We start from the raw sequence: 19126 nt of genomic DNA, 5'->3' as shown, positions 1-19126 counted from the left end.
GAGATCAAGTGTCAGGTCATCAATACTGATAATTATTTATCAGTATTGTCCTTTTTGTCGCTACAAAATTGCGAAGGTTTTAAAACTGCTGACACACTCACACTGACATATACACACACAGTGTCATATCAGCTGTAGTGGATACACACACTTAGGGTAGAGCTGGTATTGACCTCTGGGTCGAATCGATAGCATCAATATTAACAGCTCAATAGCATCCTTGCTTAAAGGACAATAATGCTTATTGATGTTATTGCCTCACAGCTGGTTCATTGTGTCAAGAGAATAAAATATAAAAAAATTAAACTCTGAGTGAATTGGAAGGCTTTCTGTATTGCTGACAGCACACAGCCTTGATTGCTTGGTCAGGTTTATGTATATGGGGAATGGTTGAAAACTGTGTACTGAGCAGTTTCATCAGCCAAGGAAGGGAAGCTCTGCTCGAGGGCACATCAGTAGAGAGTCTGGGTGAGGAGAGAATATTGGTTAATCCCTGTGTTGACCCAGGGTTACCCAGCAAGTCACGAGTGTGGCTCCCTCAGGCTGCTGCACTGTTTTTGTCCTCTGTGTCCGTCCCTCTGTCTCTTCCTGGGGTTAAAGTGTCACTGCGGGATGTTTTAATGTTTTATTTCTTCGTTGCTTGTCTGCATTATTGGCTTGTTTCATGGAGCTTGATTGGGGAAAATAATTGCACCTCATACCCGGATTTTAATAGGGAAAAGAATTAGAGTGTATACGACATTTGCACGGCTTTTATGAGCCAAGAAAATTGTGATCATACAGTTACTCCGCACGGAACATCTTTATGAGTCATTTTACATCCTGTTGTCGACAGACATAATGTGTCAGCTGTTCTCTCAAAACTGAAACTTTAACATTGAGAACTGGCTCGGACCCTGGGAAGCCCCATTTGATTTGGGTGTGCAAATCAGGTTTTTTCTTTGCTCCCTCATAGTGAGTGTTTTGTGCCAATGGTAAGAGCACTGATGATGAAGCACTTAGGGCTGAAGCAACTCATCTTCAGTAGGCTACACTTTGTTTAATAACTTCACTGAATGTTTATGGCTGTCTTGCCTTCGTCAGGGTGGTGTCTGAGGTTGTTTCTGGGAGGCAGTATGACCAAAATCTGTCACGGTGTATGTATATTGCCAAATCTGTACTGGTGGACACATATCTGCCATCACATAGAAATGGAAAAGTAAAAAACACACATACTAGGCTAGGAAGTTGTAGGAAAGTGACTGCACATGCAGAGTGAGATGGTCACGTGTGGCCGTCCACACAAGTCTCTTTAATGTCTTTTTTTTCTTCTTCTTCTGCTTCCAGGCTCTTATCAGACCCACACAGAACAAAACCTCTCAGCTATTTCAATTGTCAGGAGAGCTGTTTGTTCTTGTGTGGCAATCGGGCCACAAGGCCGCTATCTTGGGAATCGACTACAGCTGCAAAAAAAACCCCATCAGAAGTCGTTTATTCCTCTTATTCCCCAGCTAATAAGGACCCGGCATGAAATCTCACTTTTCATCATGTCAGAAAATGAGGGTGCAGTTACTCAAAAAGAGCGTCGAAGTAATTTTCAAAAATAGTTGATTGGGGAGAAAGAGGAGGGAGGAAAGTGGAGAGATTGATTGGACAGTCTCTGAGTGGAGAAGTGTTTGATTTCGATTAGGGGACCTGCCCCCAGGCCAGTCATCTCAGCTCAGCCCAAATGGTCTTCTCTCTCATCTTCGCAGCACAGAATAGCCGGACGGGCTGCTGGTCGATGTCACTGGGTTATGAAACTCTCAGTATTTTTCCTGTGGCCTGTCTAAAGATTTTCTCTGTCTTTTTGTTCTTGACTCTTTGTCTCTTTACCCTGCTTTTCTGTCAGTGTTCTTTCATCACCACCACCGGTTGTGGTTTGATGGATCTTATCTCTAATAATTATCATTCACTGGGAAACCACTTGTATACACACTCACAACACACACCTACGCTCCAGACAGCTGCTTCCATTAGTGTAGTATTAGTGTAATTGTTGTTGGCTGCTGGTGAACAGAAGCTTTCACTTTTACCTTTGAGGATTTCTTTAAATTCCATTTCTAATATTTAAAAAAGTTCACTAATAGGTAACTAACTGTATCTCAATTACAATATTATATACCATTAAGAAATTTTCCCACCGTTTATAATATAATACAATGGTAATTAACAATATAACAATAATAACAATATATTGTATATTGTCCTTTACTTTAGATCCATTGCAGCCTTTTTGCTGCCTGCATACTTGAATCACCCTGTTACAAATGTCTGCAGCAGTCTGTGTGTGGATGTTTACAAGTACATGCTCAGGTGTGTGTGTGCGTGCATGTCTTTGTCGCCCCCCCCCCCCCCCCCCCTTTGAGTGTGTAATTCCCTAATGTATTGTGTGTTTGTGGTAGCACAGGGAGGTGGTTTAAATGAATTGCTCCACTGCTCGGGGGCATATTCACATGGACGTGGCCCCTGTGCAGGGCCGGTGTGTGTGTGTGTGTGTGTGTGTGTGTGTGTGTGTGTGTGTGTGTGTGTGTGTGTGTGTGTGTGTGTGTGTGTGTGTGTGTGTGTGTGTGTGTGTGTGTGTGTGTGTGTGTGTGTGTGTGTTTCAGAGCGTGAGATGCACAGAGAGAAGACTGATCTCAGCAGTGTGTGATATGCTGATATGAACGTGCAGCTGCAGTTCTCATCATTTACGCAACATTAACGCTTCGGTCGTGTGAGTGTTTAGAAACACGCTGCTGTAGAAACAGCAGATATGAATGGGTCTGATCACGTAACCATGAACATGTTTATCCTCATGAAGGCCAAATGTCTGCACAAGGATAGAAAAGTAAATCTTCCAAACCAAGGATGTTTTTAGTCGTCATATTTGCTCCTAGTTTAGGTTGTAGTTAAGGTCCTCACATGTTTATTAAGCACTCCTATACTCTTAAAAGCATGCATGTCTGAACTTACATTCAATAACAGGCGCTGGATAAGAGTCTTTTCTTAAGTTCTAACATAACTTAAGTGACACTTCAGCAGCTGCATCTGTGAAGGTGGTGTCAGAGCTGACTAAGTTGCTGGATTTCGACTCGATTTGAGTGTGGTGGAAACTTCCCACCTTGCTCTTCACTCCGAACACCGCTCGTCAAACTGAATTTTTAAACGAAGCGATGTGATGTCACATTTCCCTGTAAAGTGCTTTGAGACATTTGAAGAAACACACATTGTAAATTCTCAACAGGGCACACATCTACTTCCTGTGTGCACACCTCTTGTTCCTGTCCTTGACACCTCTCGTCGCTAAGCAACTCACCATGACAGCAAGTTGGCAGCTCCTGTTTTGCTGCTGGTGTTAGTGGATCCAGTGTTTTAAGACCTTGAATACCACAGATAACTTTTTGAAGTGGCAGGGATGAAGCAACAACCAGCATCATCTTTGTCTTCAGTGCAGAGCACGCTGAATGACTGGACTGCTGTGTTGGCGGTGATACAGTTCATCTGCAGGATAGTTTGTCTTGTAAGGGGATTGAACCTGTGACCTTTTAACTGTTAGATAATGCCTCTAATATATTTATCCTGGGCAGTCAGGGCCCCGTGGAAATGGATGGCTGTGATATAGTTTATACAGCACTTAACTGCGAGGGTTTAAGACCTTGTTCAACATTTATTGGTTATATTATTGGCTTGTATTTTTTTATTGTTTGGAAAATGCTACACAGGATTATCTTATTACCTTAATGTTGTAAAAATATGGCATTTCAACTTTCTTCCTTTATTCTTACTCGTCCTCTCTTTCTGTCTCTCTCCAGCTTTGCCCCAGGAGTCCGGAGTGAAGGCATCAGTCCAGTCCAGTGGAGTCCAGGTTGGTCATCTATCTTATAATATCATCTTGTCACATGTGCTCCAGTTGTGCCCTCTTCAACCCATCTGTTCCTGTTCGATCTGACCAGGTTTGGCCTCATCTGGATTTAGTCACCTTCATCCACTGAGTCTTCTGTCCGTGGAGGCCGGTCCAGCGTTTCAAGCTGGACGGAGGAGAGACGAGCGGGGCCGAGGGCCCGGCCTTTGTGCTTCGACACAGAACTTCAAACCTCGTCGAACACACGACAGACAGCACGCCTACAGGTCCCATGAGTCCCCGGGAGAAAGGAGCCACGCCCACCTCAGGTCCTTCAACCAGTCACCTCAGCACCTCAGAGTGCCCCTCACACAGTGGGGTGAGTATCCAACACACACACACACACACACACACACACACACGCATGCTGTCATCTGGTTGGTTGAGAGCCATGTGGTGCGGTATGGGTCGACTGGTCACACAGTAAAACTATCCAGCCAAAACACACACCCTCACATTAATAATTAAGTCAGTGTTGCTCGTGAGGACGTGAGGAAGTATAATATTCTGTAAGTGATGCCGACCAGCATGAGAACATGAAATATCTACATTTCTACAAATTAAAATCTCAATCAATGCACGAACGGGAATTGATTTTGCTTTTTGAGTATATTTGCAAAGCAGCCTGTAACACATGGATGTGAGTCATACACAACACACACACACACACACACACACACACACACACACACACGCACTATGTGTTCATTAGTAACAGTAATTAGTATACCAACCAATGTAAATGACAAGGGAAAAAAAGGATTGAGGAAAAACAACACCATTATAAAAACAAAGTTTGCAAGTATTATATAAAAATAATCAAAGATAACTTGCAAAATACACACATTTATACATCCTCCAAGCCCCCGCATCCCACCCCCTTTACCCCCCAAATCCTCACAATAATCCATCCATGAGTACATTCGAATTCATGTTATTCACAGGTCTTTGTCTCACGTGAGAGAAACAAGGCCATAAATAGATGAACAAATACGTGATTATATTGCTGATAATAAATCTGATGACAAAAAAGAACAAAAGGATGTGCTTCCTGTTTGGGTATTAGTAGTTAGTTTAATCACTCGACCACCTCGTGTGTGTGTTAATACTTCGTTTTTTAACATCAGTTACGCTTTGAAGACCTAATATGTTTCCACAGATCGAGAAGTAGATTAAACACTGCTGTAGAGTTAACTAAACATGAGATCTTTTTACCGCAACAGATTTGGATTTAAAGCTTGTTCAGCAATCTTTTGGGACAACATGTGAGAGTTTGCTTGTTTTTTAAACCGCACGGTGATGTTAAGGTCTGCTTTCATTTCCTTGATGGGTGAGTTATCCTTAGAGCCTGGAGCATAGAAAATACAAAAACATAAATACACACAAGGGTCTAAAACAGAGAGACATGATGACACTTCCAGTGAACAGCACTTAAATGCAAAAACGAAACGATGTGCTCATGACTTCCCTGAAAACATGGCATGACAGCTCGTCAGTTTGTTTACATGAAAGTACATACAGCGAAAAGAGGAAAAGAACAAGTTAAAAGAAAGCACCGTAACCAGAGCGGCTGGGCGTTTGGTGCCTTGCTCAGGGGCAGAGAGGAGACTCGAGCAGGATGTCATCAGTTTCTCAGGCTTTACCAGCAGCATCTTGGAATTTGATTCAGCACAATTTGATCATGAGCCTCTTTCCTGAGCTTTTCAACCTCGGCTTATTATCGACACCCTCACCACCCTCAAGGCTTTGCAGACTCCTCGATGACTCATTCTGTGCTATAGTAATTAACAGTGCATCATGATAGCTTTGGCTCAGCTTCGCCTGATGTTCAGTTTTAGTTCCACTCCAAAGTGACGTGGATATTGAATGTGCGTGAGATTCACAGCCCCTAAAAATAGGCCTGTTGTGTCTATATACAGACGTCTTCCTGGAAGGAAAGCAAACACATTTACCAAAAAATGTGCCCGATTAGAATCCCATGAAGGCAGCCTATCGAACTGATCAAACAAACGTGCCACACGCTCTCCCTCTCAGGCATCGCTTGTGTTCCTGTTTAGACTGTGTTTGTGTGTATACAGACAAAACTGCCCGCCTGTTGTTTGGTGTGAAAGGCAATCAGCATAGAGCCGCTGAGCTGAAATACAATAGTGTTTGTGTGTGTGTGCACTGTGTCTGCTTGCGTGTGGTCGTCTTTGCGTCCTTTTTACCTGCTGAAACACAACCCTGACACCTGAGAGGACGCTCGAGGCCCCCTTGGCCTGAACAGCGAGGGCAGGCTGTCTTTAACACCTCACAGGCCGCCCTTTGAATTTTTCAGCATTTTCTGTAGGTGTTGGTGTGTCTGGAGATGTGTTTGTGAGGGTGTGGCATAGCTCTGGGGTTGATAGCACACATCCTGTTCACCATCAGATTGGATGGGCTCTCATTCTGGCAGTTTGATCTGTATTTCTTGTCTCTAATTGCATTGGAAAAGCTACAGGGCTGATTTAAAGTAAACTCAAACTCTTTATTTTATTCAAGCTTCCTGTTTTTCAGCCCTTTGTGAGCCTGTCCCTGGTATTTGTTTGTCTTCCTGGTCACACCCCACAGTTGCAGAAAATAATTTTTTGAGACAATAGCTGTTTACCTGCCAACAATTCCAGCCTAATACTTTAGTATGAAAAGTTTGTTTGGAGAATTTGGTGCACAGAAATGCTTTAAACAGACCATCATGCTTAAAAACTTCCCGGTAAATTACTGGATAACCTTTCAAGCATTTTCACTATTCACACGTGCAGCTTCATTCAGGAACGCTTCTGTCTTGCACCTTTGCACACATGCCACGGTAATGCCAGAATAGATGAGACAGGCAGCAGTCCAGCAGATACCAGTAATGCAACACTCATGGATGCCAACTGCCATAAAGCTCCACAGGTGAAGAAGATGGGCCAAGGCCATGGACGTTCACATGGCAGGAGACGTTTCCATTTTTAGGAACACGACGGACGAGGAGCTGCTTCGCTGTTTGAGATCTGCTCACCCTAAACAAGTCACAGAGTCGCATGCTTTGCCAGCGGAGTCTTGTGATTGGTTCAGTTGCAGCATGTGAAACGGCCTTTCAGGAGACATGCTTGTCCCTGTAGTGTTACTGCTTTAATTCCAGCACAACCGTACTGGCATTTTCCCTGAAATGTTACTGGGTGTTGAGGTGGGAAATTTGCCTTACAGAGATCTCTGAATATCCCTGTTCTCATTCACACATACAGGAAATGTTCCTCTATAGTTTAGCATTGGTAATCCGTAAGCGCCAAACTTTCAGTGTCATTTAAGTTCAATTCAGTGTCCTTCACAGATTGTTAAATTCAATTAAGACTTGTAGACGGCATTAGCTGTGAGGTGAGTCAGCTTGAATTGAGAGTCTGTGCTAATGAAGCTAATGGAAATTAGTTTTCAGGAGAGTGGAGGACAGATCCTGCTTTTCCTGTCCTTTTTAAATGAGTTCAACCAGGGAGTGAATAAACAACAGATACCTCTCTGTAAACATGCACCTCAAACTCTGAAACTTAGTGCACATACTATACACTCAGATGAATGAGAAGGGGAGATCGTAAGCCAAAAACTCCAGCTGTGGACTTTAATTACACACACTTCAACCACCAAACAACAAAACAAGGGAAATGCCAATAAATGGGGAACTGTGCTTTGAGATTTCAGACCTTTGCGCCCTCTGCACATCCTCTCTCCATGCCAGTGCTTTGTATTGCTTCCATGCACCCGCTCCCAGACTCAGGTGGATCTGACATCCAGTTTCACTTCCTCTTATTGTACCTCACATCTGTGATTACAATCCCTCAGTTATTCCACCATTTCTATTATAATAATGCTTTGTACGTGGAAAAATAGGAATGCTGACATGCTGCCATGTTTTAAGGGCTACAGTGGGAAGGGAAGTATGTTCAGTAACAGAAGAGAAAGCAATTACTGTCATTGTTTTTAGGGAATAAACAGAAAAAAAGGTTTGTGGTTGTGAGCTAATATATCACACTGAATGTCTGAAATGTAATGTTATTGAGATGCACTTCACTGTCTTGCCTTGAGTTGGATGACAATTAGTACCACTCTCATAAATATAAGGCTACATCCAGCAGCCAGTTAGCTTAGCTTAGCTTAGCATTAAGGCTGGAAACAGAGGTAACATGGACTTGATAATAGATAGTTGTTGATAAGTAGTTTGAGGTAACGCAAACCAGCAGAACTGCAAAATCCCTCATAAAGCAGCCTGGATCTTGTGCTTCACAGGCTTTTAAACCTCCCAGCGCTGCAGGTGATGCCTAGCCCCAGTTAGACGTCCAGCCTCCCCGTCAGTGATGCTAGAAAAAAATAGCAACTTTGAAGTGGCTTTAAACAGTGATTATCCTTGATTTAAGCCCTCTGACTGTGAGCAGTGTGATAAAAATCTGTGTTACTTTGTTGCCTCGTTAATGCAGATTTTTCATGCCCTCATCATGGTCATGGGCAAGAACAGAGAGAACAGTTTGTCTTGTGGCAGCCCAAGCACAGTGTCTGCTTTTGAGTCTGGCATGTGTGTGTGTGTGTGTGTTTGGAACATACTGTCTGTTTTTCAGGGTCTTGGCGTCTTTTCCAAATTGTTTTGGTCCCAAGAGAGCATTGTGCATGTGTGAGTCACATGTCCAATCTGTCTCCGTCTGTGCTGCACAGGGGTTACGGTGTACAAGGGTGAGCTCTTTGCTCATCAGTATGTTATGAGGTCAGACTCTGCTGTCATTGGTCCGCTGAGTTTCGGCTTAATCTTGTTGGCTCCTGCAGCCGTTTCCTGGATCCCGCCCTCTGCCAAATTGCCAACATGTGACTTTGTTTACATTGAGTCTGAAGTTCCACGTTTCGCTGGAAGGTTTTTCCTCAAATGTCTCCTCACTCTTCACTTTCTCGCAGCAGCTGACGATAGAGCTCAGCAGAGCTAATTAGAATGGAGGATTCTTCTCAACACACACACACATGCACATAGGGGTGTGTGTACGTGAATGTCGTTAGTCAGGTGAAAGTCATTAGCCAGGTCTACAGACAGAATGGTTAATGAGTCTGAGGGGAGCTGGATATGTATTTTTTTGTGACAGAGACACAGGGAGAGAGTGGTCTTAAGGGGCTTTTAAGAAAAACTACCTCATTTAATCGTCAGCAGACTGGTGTCTTCAGGGATTTCCTCGGCCCTCTCTTGTTCTTGTGTCTGTGAATCATCCAAGACTGGCTGCATTAGCCTGTGCTTGTATGAAAAGTGTTGGAAGCCTCCGTGCTGTTGTTATTCTTGACTTAGTCGTGCAAATGCACTCCTTGCAAAATTTTCATGGGTAATTTATCCATCATCTGGTCATTTGTTGTGTTGTTCTGTTTATTGTGAAGCTGTATCTTAAGATGTATTTTGTCTTGTTGTACACCCTGGCTGTTCATGGTTTCTGCAGGACAGATGCTGAGCTTCAGTTTCATGTGTTTTGTAAAGTTTTCAATAAATTAATGAAAGATTCATTAATGAATGAATTATGCTCAGCCCTGCCATGTACAAGCTGCAGAATATATTTTTCCAAACAGTGCTAAAAAAAGGTAAAAAGAAGAAATAAAACCAATACAAACATGCGCTCTATGATGCTGGAGAAACTAATATAACTTAAATAATCCATCTTGACCACATTTATTGGAAAAGAAAAACCACAACATTCACTCTTGGTCTGCGTCCATATTACCTCCAGTGTTCCTCAAGAGTACTCTGTACATGGATGAACATTTTGTATGAAAAAAACACAGATTCATTAAAATAACCATCATCTTATCGTGCCATCAAAACTTACAGTGCACCTGCAACACACTGATAAGGTTAGCTATCAGACACACACTCTACTAAGCCCCCCCCCCACACATACACACACACATAAATACAGAAAACACTGTGATTGTTTACGATACTGTGCGCTGTATAGAATCAGTGGAGCTGAAACAATGAGCCAGCTGCTTCATTAGTTGGTCAACAGAAAAACAACCTGAAGCCATTTTGACTTTTTTGATCATTTATCTTGTTTTGTACACATAAATCCAAAAAGCTTCACACGTGAATATTTGCTGCTTTTATGATATTAAATTGAGTTGATGCTATCTTTGAGTTTTTGAGTCAGCTTGTGCTTTGAGAAATTGTCATTCGTCTTTTTCACTTACAGTAAGTGGTTGCAGATGTAGTTGTGCTAGATTTGAATATGGGGTGTTGTTTTAAAGCCATATGAATTGACAAGCCCATGCAGATCTGAATAATATGATGTTCGTGAGCATACTTAGTAATATTCCTCCAAACTTCACCCAAAAGCCAAATGTTTGCTTCGATAACAGACTAGCAGCGTTTTTAACACTTTGAACACTTTTAATACACGTCCGAAGTTGTGAAGGTTCCCTCAAGCGTTTCCCAGCAAATCTTTTCCTAGAAAACTGAGAACAGTGCTCTCTGGAAGTGGCTCTCTGTGTCCAATGAGCAGCCAGCCTGGGCCACGCTGACCTCCACGCTGTTGTAGTCATACATGATGAGCTGATGTGTAGCGAGGCCCTGGAACCGAGGATGGACACACCCCAGAGGGATGGGATCATAACCTTAACCACGCACACACACTTTCACACGGAGAGAAATTTGATTCCTTAACCTCTGCCATAATGACTTGTCAGAGAGCGGGCAGGCTGAGTCACGTGTGGCCGCCATACTGCATTCATCCAAGTGGAGTGTGTGTATGTGTGGGAGTGCCTGAACGTGAGCACATTAGTGTGTTAGGGATAGCCTTCGTTTCCAGGAACATCAAACTACTTCACTCCTACAGCCCGTCTGTCTGTAGTATTTGATCTGATTACAGCAATGTCAGCTGAGCCGTTCACAGCCAAACTCTGTGCCTCACCTGCTGCTAAACCTCAACACTGCAGCGTTCACAGTCTGGATTGAGTTTAGTGCAGCAGAACAGATGTTTCAGCGGAGAAAAGCAGTTTTCTCTGTCTCTCAAGCTGGCAGCTGGTCATTTTCTGCTTTTCTCTCCTTCGGATATCTGCAAACACCCACAGCTTCCTCGCTATAGAGCAGCGTTGTGTTTCATTTGGTACGAAAGCATTCAAATGCCAACTAACAGACCCACAGCAGCCGTATTAAGCAGAAATTACTCCTGACAGAATTTATCAACTGTTCTAAAGAACGACATGTTGTTGATGTTCTATAAAAACATGCACCAACCTTTCTTAAGCTAAGAAACACATAGTTTTAAAAGCATTTTGTGGCTCCAGAGGGAGCTGCAGGAAACCTGTCTGTGAAGATTCATGGTTATCCAGAGCCTTCTTCTTTCTATTTAACCTCACTATCAAGGTCATTAGAAGAGTTGAAAGGACAGCACTGTAGTTGTGGAAGAAGAGAGAGACCATCCCTCAACAATTCTGTCCTTTCATCCCTTCCCAGGAGACTTAACAGCTATTCACAGTTGTCCACATGTGACAGTGACTACACCAGGCCTCAGGTCACTCCAGCAACTCTGCTGGAGTGACCTGAGTAACAACGGCCGTTACACAGCCAGGAACAGCAGCGACCCAAGTGGTATCAATGACTTTGATAACAACCCCACAGAGGTTAAATACCTGAGACTCCCCACTGGTCAGTTAGACGTGAAGAAGCCCCTCCGAGGACGCCCTTGATTCAGCCATCCTCAGCCTGCACGAAATCTAATAACTTCCCTCAAATGATGTCAGTTTAAGTCTGAAAACGCTAAATGCTCTATAGAGTAGAGGCCTCTGTAATCCGCTCCTCATTTCTGCTTGAAGCTAAGCTAATAGCACAACACGTCCGATTCCACAACCGAAATGTTGGTGGTTGAGTTGCATTGTGGGCAATGTAGGTGCCAGGTGTTGACGAGGAAGACGTGTGACATAAGAAACATAGTGTCTCAGGTTCTGCTGCATCGATTAGCATTTACTTTCATGCTTTGTCTGACCACCGACAAGAATCGTGCCTGGTCATGCGATGACATTTTGGCTAATCTATACTAGTTCAGAGGTTAGCACGCATTCTCGCCATCTCTTTCTCGCAAACCTGACTTCACAAAAGCAAACAAGAGTGCGACTGTACAGTAGCCTAACAGTAAAAAGGCGGTTTGCAGTGAGAGCATCGCTGATCATAAATCAATTTAAACGTACAGGTTGGAGGCTAAATACCTCCCATCCATCTCCAGCTCCCTCTCCCTATCTGTGTTGCTTTCTTTATCGTACTGTATGTGTTAACTAAAGCGCAGCGTGTATGACACGCTGTCCGCAATTCCAATCTGTCCTCCGAGTATTTACTGCATTTTACTGCAATGTGTATCTGAGTGGATCACCGTCCTTCATTCAGCCTAGTATCATCTGTGCAGGTGTGAATATGTGTGTATATGTGCACTGATTCAGTGATGGTATGTTTAGTATATGTAGAGGACACCCTACACACACACGCGCACGCACACACACATAGAGGTTTTCACACCCTTCAAGAATAACCTCACAAGCTACAGTGAGACCGGCAGCATCTGGATTTAAGCTTACACTTACATTACATGCATGCATGGCCACACCTGAGAAGCTATTACTGAGACACACACACACACACACACACACACACACACACACTGAAAGACTGCAGAGCACACGTGACTTAGCTCTCACCCAGATACCCTCTGCTCACATCGTATAGGCAATCACACACAATGTCAGGTGTCACCTTTATCTCAGCGTTGAAACAGTGGATTTAATGTGTTGCTCGCCTTCAGGTGTGAGTGAAACCTAGCGTGTGTGTCTTTCTCTTACTGTACGCAGCAGTGGACTGAGATTCGTCCTCACGCGTGATTAAGCGCCGTCTGCACGCGCGTAAGCAGGCGGGCAGATGTCAGACTAACAAACTGCGACTTTAGGAAGCTGAAAGTGTTCACAGGCTTCGACTGTGTGAGACACGTATGTGAACCTCCACACAGGAGACATCGCGGTCAACACACCCACACTAAGCAGGGAGCATGCAGTTGGAGTGTATTTTGCTGGTGGGTCTTTAAAAATGGGTTAGTCATGCATTATATATACAACAGGACTTCTCTGCCTCTTTCTGCAGTCCTCTTGTCTGTCTCTGTCTCACCACTTTTTTTCTAATTTTCTCACTCTTGTCTCTTTTGTTCCTCACCCCCCCTCCCCCTCCCCCTCCTCCTTAAATGAAAAGAACAGAGAGCATCTTTTCTACTCCCTTCCTTTCAGCAGAACGTGGCATATGTGTGTGCGTGGTGAAGATTGTGTGTCTGCGCTGGCGTTAAATAAATACATGATTTGTGTTTTCATGCATTTTTTTGCATGCAGCACCTCTTTGTTGTGTGTTAATCAGTTTTGTCCACCTGAATCCACTCGCAGCGTCACTGCTTTTTAGTGCGTGCGCTGCGTGTGGGTCCGTTTGTTTGTGTGTCACTGATGATGAATGACTGAGTATTTATCACAAAGCACTGGCCATATTAATTCTGTGCCTGGCTCCCCAGCTGTGACAGCTATTGTGTTAAATTGAATTCACACTGTCGGTCTAATCTTCCATTTATAAACGGAAGATTAGCCGGACTATGTCGACATCTGTTCGGTCAAAAATTAGCTCATTTTTCCTTAAAAAAAAAAAAAGACTCTATTTTAATTTTTGCTCGTTCTCATACAGTTGGACAGGAAACCCAAATTCACACCAGTCAGTGTTGTAATCAGTATTAACTCACATCTCAGTCTGTTCCTGTGTCCCTTGAAATCTGAACATTGAACTTTCCACATGTTCATATTTAGGATTTTAGGGCCTTTTCACACCTGAAAGTTGGAGTTAAGGTCTGCATTGCATAAATTAGACCCAGTTAGTCTTGCTTTCAATCTGATTGGGACTGAGGTCACCTGTTTTCATCAGACTGAAGATTGTCTGTTTGGTCACTGAGGTTTCATAACTGTAATTTTGGTTCAGACCCAATTGAAAAGTCTGAAAATAGACACCAAATGAGGTACAGCAGGTGTGAAAGGGCCCTAAAGTTCTCATCAGACAGCAGATAAGTCTGCATAAGTCATAAGATGTTTAATATTATAGAAAAGAATCAAAAATACACAAAATTCTGTTCTAATAATTTTTTTTTTCTTGTGACATACCGGTGAGGCAGCTAAATTTGTTTCAAATGACACAATATGTGAAGGAAAGTCAATTAAATAAATACATGAAACCTGTTTAGGGGGTCACAAGTAGATACATCTGAAAAATCATCTGGAAAATGTCAGAAGATTGGTTGATATGGAAAACCTGGATTACCTTTTACACACCTTGGTTCAGAAATGGGCGGCACGGTGGAGCAGCAGGTAGTGCGCTTGCCACACAGCAAGAAGGTCGCCGGTTCGATCCCCGGGTCGGGCGGGGCCTTTCTGTGTGAAGTTTGCATGTTCTTCCCGTGCATGCGTGGGTTCTCTCCAGGCACTCACACAGACCAAAAACATGCTCATTAGGTTAATTGGTGACTCTAAATTGTCCTTGGGTGTGAGTGTGAGCGTGAATGATTGTATGTCTATATATATGTTGCCCTGTGATCGACTGGCGACCGGTTCAGGGTGTACCCCGCCTCTCGCCCAATGACAGCTGGGATAGGCTCCAGCCCCCCCGAAAGGGATAGTAGACAATGGATGGATGGTTCAGAAATCTAACACCTTGCAGCATACACGCTAACTGATCCTGTTTATTGCTCACAACTTGAATCCTGTGCCTGTAAAACCACTGATTCTTTACAATCACTCGGTGCATCACAGAACACAGCAACACAATTTGTTGACAATCAGTTGAATCTGTGTTTGCTGGTCGAACGTCACCCGTCAGCAGCAGGCTATGCAAGATGATCGATGATGAACCTGGAAGGAAGTTTCCTGGGCCTCTGAAACGTCTCCGTCCTCACTGTGTGTCTGCTTCTTGTCTTTTCAGAGTTTCCCAGAGTGCGATGAGGAAAGAAGAATAAATGAAGAGGATGACAGAGGAAAGGAAGGAGAGGAGAAGGAAGAGGATGAGAGGAGCAGTGACGAAGGGTTCATGGGCATGACACCGCTGCTGCAGGCTCATCATGCCATGGAGAGGATGGAGGAGTTCGTACACAAGGTAACAAACACACACGCACAGACAGCGGTTTCATGTATTTCCTCCAAGAAGCTTCTCCTCCACATTCTGCCCTTGAACTTTTTTTTGTACAGATGTTTTGGAGCGCCACACATTAAATTCCACCACCCACTGAATTTGTTAATCTTCCCAAGAGCAATGTTTGCTTTACTGAGGCGGTTTAACAACAACACTGAGTAAAACCACGCAGTAAAAGAAACCAATAAAACCATAAAGACACAATGAAAACAGAGTCTGGTGTCCTGAGCAAACTTCCTATTCTCTGGTTTATTATTTCTTTATTGTTTTATGTTCTGCTTTATCTCTTATACAGAACATTTCATGAGCCTGGGCACAAGCCAAACTGGAAAATGTCCAAGATGCAGAAATCAGCCAGTTTCTGACTGATGAAAGTGTCGACAGTGTAAAGTTGTTTATCAGTGTCTTCTTCTGCCATTTACTTTGCCAGAAACTCTGATAACATGTTCATGGTTTGATGCATTTCACATCAAAGTCTGATAAGTCACGTTATGTCCTGCAGGACAACCAACGACGTGTCATTATCATTATTTATCACTTACAATTATAAGTAGGCCAACGTTTAGAGTTTTCCGTGTCTGCTTGTGAGATGACTCTGCTGGAATGTGGTCCCATGAGCCGAGTGCACCGGCCTGGACTGGTACACACACACACACACACACACACACACACACACACACACACACACACACACACACACACACACACACACATACTGAGAGTCTGCTGAAATTACAACCAGCAGCTTGTGAATTAGAGAAATGAATCACTGGAGAGAAGCTGTCAAAGGATTCTTTCTGTGCCATATCGAGCTTCACGTTATTTATTTACATCACTTGACCTCGATAGTGTTCATTTGACACGTACGCTACTCACACGCGTGATCACACACTCTACTCCCCTGTACTCCCCACACACACACACACACACACACACACACACACACACACACACACACACACACACACACACACACACACACACACACACACAGATTCTCATAAAGGACATTTCTGGTTCTTTCTCCAATCTTGAATTTGTGTCTGTTTGTGTGTGTGTGTCAGGTGTGGGAGGGCCGGTGGCGCGTCATACCTCACGACGTGCTCCCCGATTGGCTGAAGGACAATGACTTCCTGCTTCACGGCCACAGGCCACCCATGCCTTCGTTCCGCGCCTGCTTCAAGAGCATCTTCAGAATCCACACGGAGACGGGAAACATCTGGACACATCTGCTAGGTAGCACACACACACCCACTGACGCTCCTGTGAGGCAAACAGTGCGCTCACTCCCAACCTGAGCCCGTTCAAGTAAACCTCATTTTAAGAAGAGGCGACTTCAGCATCACCTCACAAAAATGTTGTAAACTGGGTTATAAACAGAAACAGATGAAGAAAAGCACACACGCTGCGTCACAGCCAGCAGTGGGAATACCAGGAACATTTAATACAACTCTTGAACAAACAAAAGAAAGATTTAGCTAAAGATGCAGAGCTTTGGGTCTGTTTCTTCACTCGTTATGGTTTTGTCCTTTAGACCTGCTTCACGAACCCACGCAGGCTTCGTAACTAAATCGCAGCAAAGCAGCAAAACCAGATTATTAGCTTTTATAAGCAGTGCAATGTCAAAGGCTGAGCTGTGAGTTTGTGTAAGAAAAGGATAAAAAAACCTGCTCAAATCCGTCAAATCCCAGCGCATTACTTTTGATTTTGAGTGAGTGCTTTAGAATTAGTTGGATTTGTGTTTGAATCAAGCTGTTTGTTGTTTCTACACTTCATTTGAGCCAAAGCGTCAATTAATGTCTCAACTGCGTGTTTCTGCTCCCACCTAGTGGTTAAACAGAGATACTGCAACCTAATGTCATATGATTGAGGTAATATTAGTACTGTTGATGCTACCATACTTACTTATCTTGTGTTGTGTGTTTGATTTATGTGTCTCAGCATTCAAAATGTGCGTTAATAAGTCCAGGTGATGCTGCACCTGAATACATGGAAACATGTTTCTATCTGAGAAACTCAGCGGGGGACGGCAGCATGTGTGGGCCTTGATAAATATTTAATCCTCAGTCTATCCCCTCGTCTCTCCTCCCTTTGCTCTCTCTCTGCAGGCTGTTTGTTTTTCCTCTGTCTGGGCCTGATGTACATGTTCAGGCCCAACATGTCGTTCGTGGCTCCGGTCCAGGAGAAGGTGGTGATCGGGATGTTTTTCCTGGGCGCCATCCTCTGCCTCTCCTTCTCCTGGCTCTTCCACACCGTCTACTGCCACTCTGAGGGCGTCTCCAGAGTCTTCTCCAAGTAAGACGCTCATGCTGCAGCAGATAAGTGTCCTTAAAGCTGAAGAAGTAAAGGCATCACGTAGACCGCAACCCGCTCTTTGTTTCTGTGTCCAGGCTGGACTACAGCGGCATCGCCTTCCTGATCATGGGCTCCTTCGTCCCCTGGTTGTACTACTCCTTCTACTGCTCCCCTCAGCCCTGCTTCATCTACCTGATAGTGGTGTGCATACTGGGATTGTCCGCCATCACCGTCTCCCAGTGCGACTTCTTCGCCACGCCGCAGTACAGAGGAGTCAGAGCAGGTAGAGTGACATGGTGACGTGATGCGTTATGATGTCACAGATTTTTTGAAGCTTCATCTGCAAACCTGAACTGAAGCTTTGAATGTAATAAACTGACATTTAGCAGCTGTGCACGACCTGCGCAGCACCAAACAGCAGCATTTAGCAGCTAAAGAGCCACATGTTTCCCTCAGGAGTCGCTAGAGACCAAAACAGAGCTAAAAGAGACTTCATGGACATTTGTGTAAAAGGCAATGGTTGCATGTTTGTTCTGATAACTTCACCGTGTGTGTAATGACATCACCTCCACCCTCTCTGCGTGTGTGTAGGAGTCTTTGTGGGTCTGGGTCTGAGCGGCGTGGTTCCCACCCTGCACTTTGTCATCAGTGAGGGTCTGATCAAAGCCACCACCATGGGTCAGATGGGCTGGCTGTTGCTCATGGCGACGCTCTACATCACCGGAGCCTGCCTGTACGCCGCTCGCATCCCCGAGAGGTTCTTCCCCGGCAAGTGCGACATCTGGGTGAGTGACGAGCAGCCAGCGAAGCCAGCAGGAGCACCTTCTTCTTCACGTCTCGCTCTCTTTGTGCCACTCGTTTCTCTCTCGCACACATTTAATTCAGTCTTTCTCTCCCTGTCTGTCTTTCCTAGTTCCACTCCCACCAGCTATTCCACATCTTGGTGGTCGCGGGGGCTTTCGTTCATTTCCACGGCGTCTCCAACCTGCAGGAGTTTCGCTACACGGCGGGAGCGGGCTGCGCCGAGGACGGCACCCTCTAACACACACGCACACTCATTCGCTGGTGTGTTTTTCGGGGAGGCACTGGCTCTGATAATATGCACAGAATTACACACACACATGCACATAAAACACACACGCTCTCCCCCTCACCGAGACTGACCACCAAATTGGGTTGTCTCGCGTGTGTGTAATACACAGGATGTCCTCCCAGGGGGCGCTGTTACAGAAGACCGAGAGGGTTTTTGTTCTTTCTGTCCCCCTCGTCTGTCTGTCTGGCCACCTCCACCTCCTCTGGCTCTGTTCACTAGAAAACCACTTCTGAGACTCTTTCCAGGAAGTGTGTTTGGAGGGGGCGAAGCTTTCCAAACCTCCCCTCAATAATCCTGCATTTTCATCTGTGTTGAGTTCTGACATTTAAGAGTGAAATGGTTTGATTTGAAAAGGAAGCGTAATTGTGGCTTAAAGAAAATAAAAAAAAACATTTTGGGGTGTTTTTCGCTGAATGCAGTTTTCACACGTTCAGCCATGAAAGAATCACTGAGTGGAACATTCTGGATTTCTTCCATGACTGTGAAGGCGGCGGGGGGGAGATGTTGGGAACTGGGGTGGGCGGGGCCTTAATAGTCACTTTTAAAAGTTAAAAAAGAAAAAAAAGAAAAAAAAAACTTTTCCATGTACATAAGATTTCTAAATTTTGGGTTATAGATTTGTATGAAATATATATAT

General features: G+C 44.2%; 1 protein-coding gene across 1 annotated transcript in view; it reads left to right on the top strand.

Annotated features, from left to right (window-relative positions):
* Nucleotides 1-19126, top strand: part of adipor2 (adiponectin receptor 2) — a 28606-nt gene extending 9480 nt beyond the window's left edge. Inside the window, exons 2-9 of the mRNA XM_070992299.1 lie at nt 3813-3865; nt 3954-4220; nt 14895-15065; nt 16166-16337; nt 17210-17396; nt 17492-17679; nt 17988-18181; nt 18310-19126. Coding sequence (XP_070848400.1) covers nt 4134-4220; nt 14895-15065; nt 16166-16337; nt 17210-17396; nt 17492-17679; nt 17988-18181; nt 18310-18438 — 1128 coding nt within the window. The 5' untranslated portion in view covers nt 3813-3865; nt 3954-4133 and the 3' untranslated portion in view covers nt 18439-19126. The remainder of the gene's footprint in view (nt 1-3812; nt 3866-3953; nt 4221-14894; nt 15066-16165; nt 16338-17209; nt 17397-17491; nt 17680-17987; nt 18182-18309) is intronic.

This window comes from Chaetodon trifascialis, chromosome 22 (assembly GCF_039877785.1).
Source record: "Chaetodon trifascialis isolate fChaTrf1 chromosome 22, fChaTrf1.hap1, whole genome shotgun sequence".
In the NCBI taxonomy this organism is placed as follows: Eukaryota; Metazoa; Chordata; class Actinopteri; order Chaetodontiformes; family Chaetodontidae; genus Chaetodon; species Chaetodon trifascialis.
Note: the sequence above shows the minus strand (reverse complement) of the source record. Positions and strands in the feature narration are given on the sequence as shown.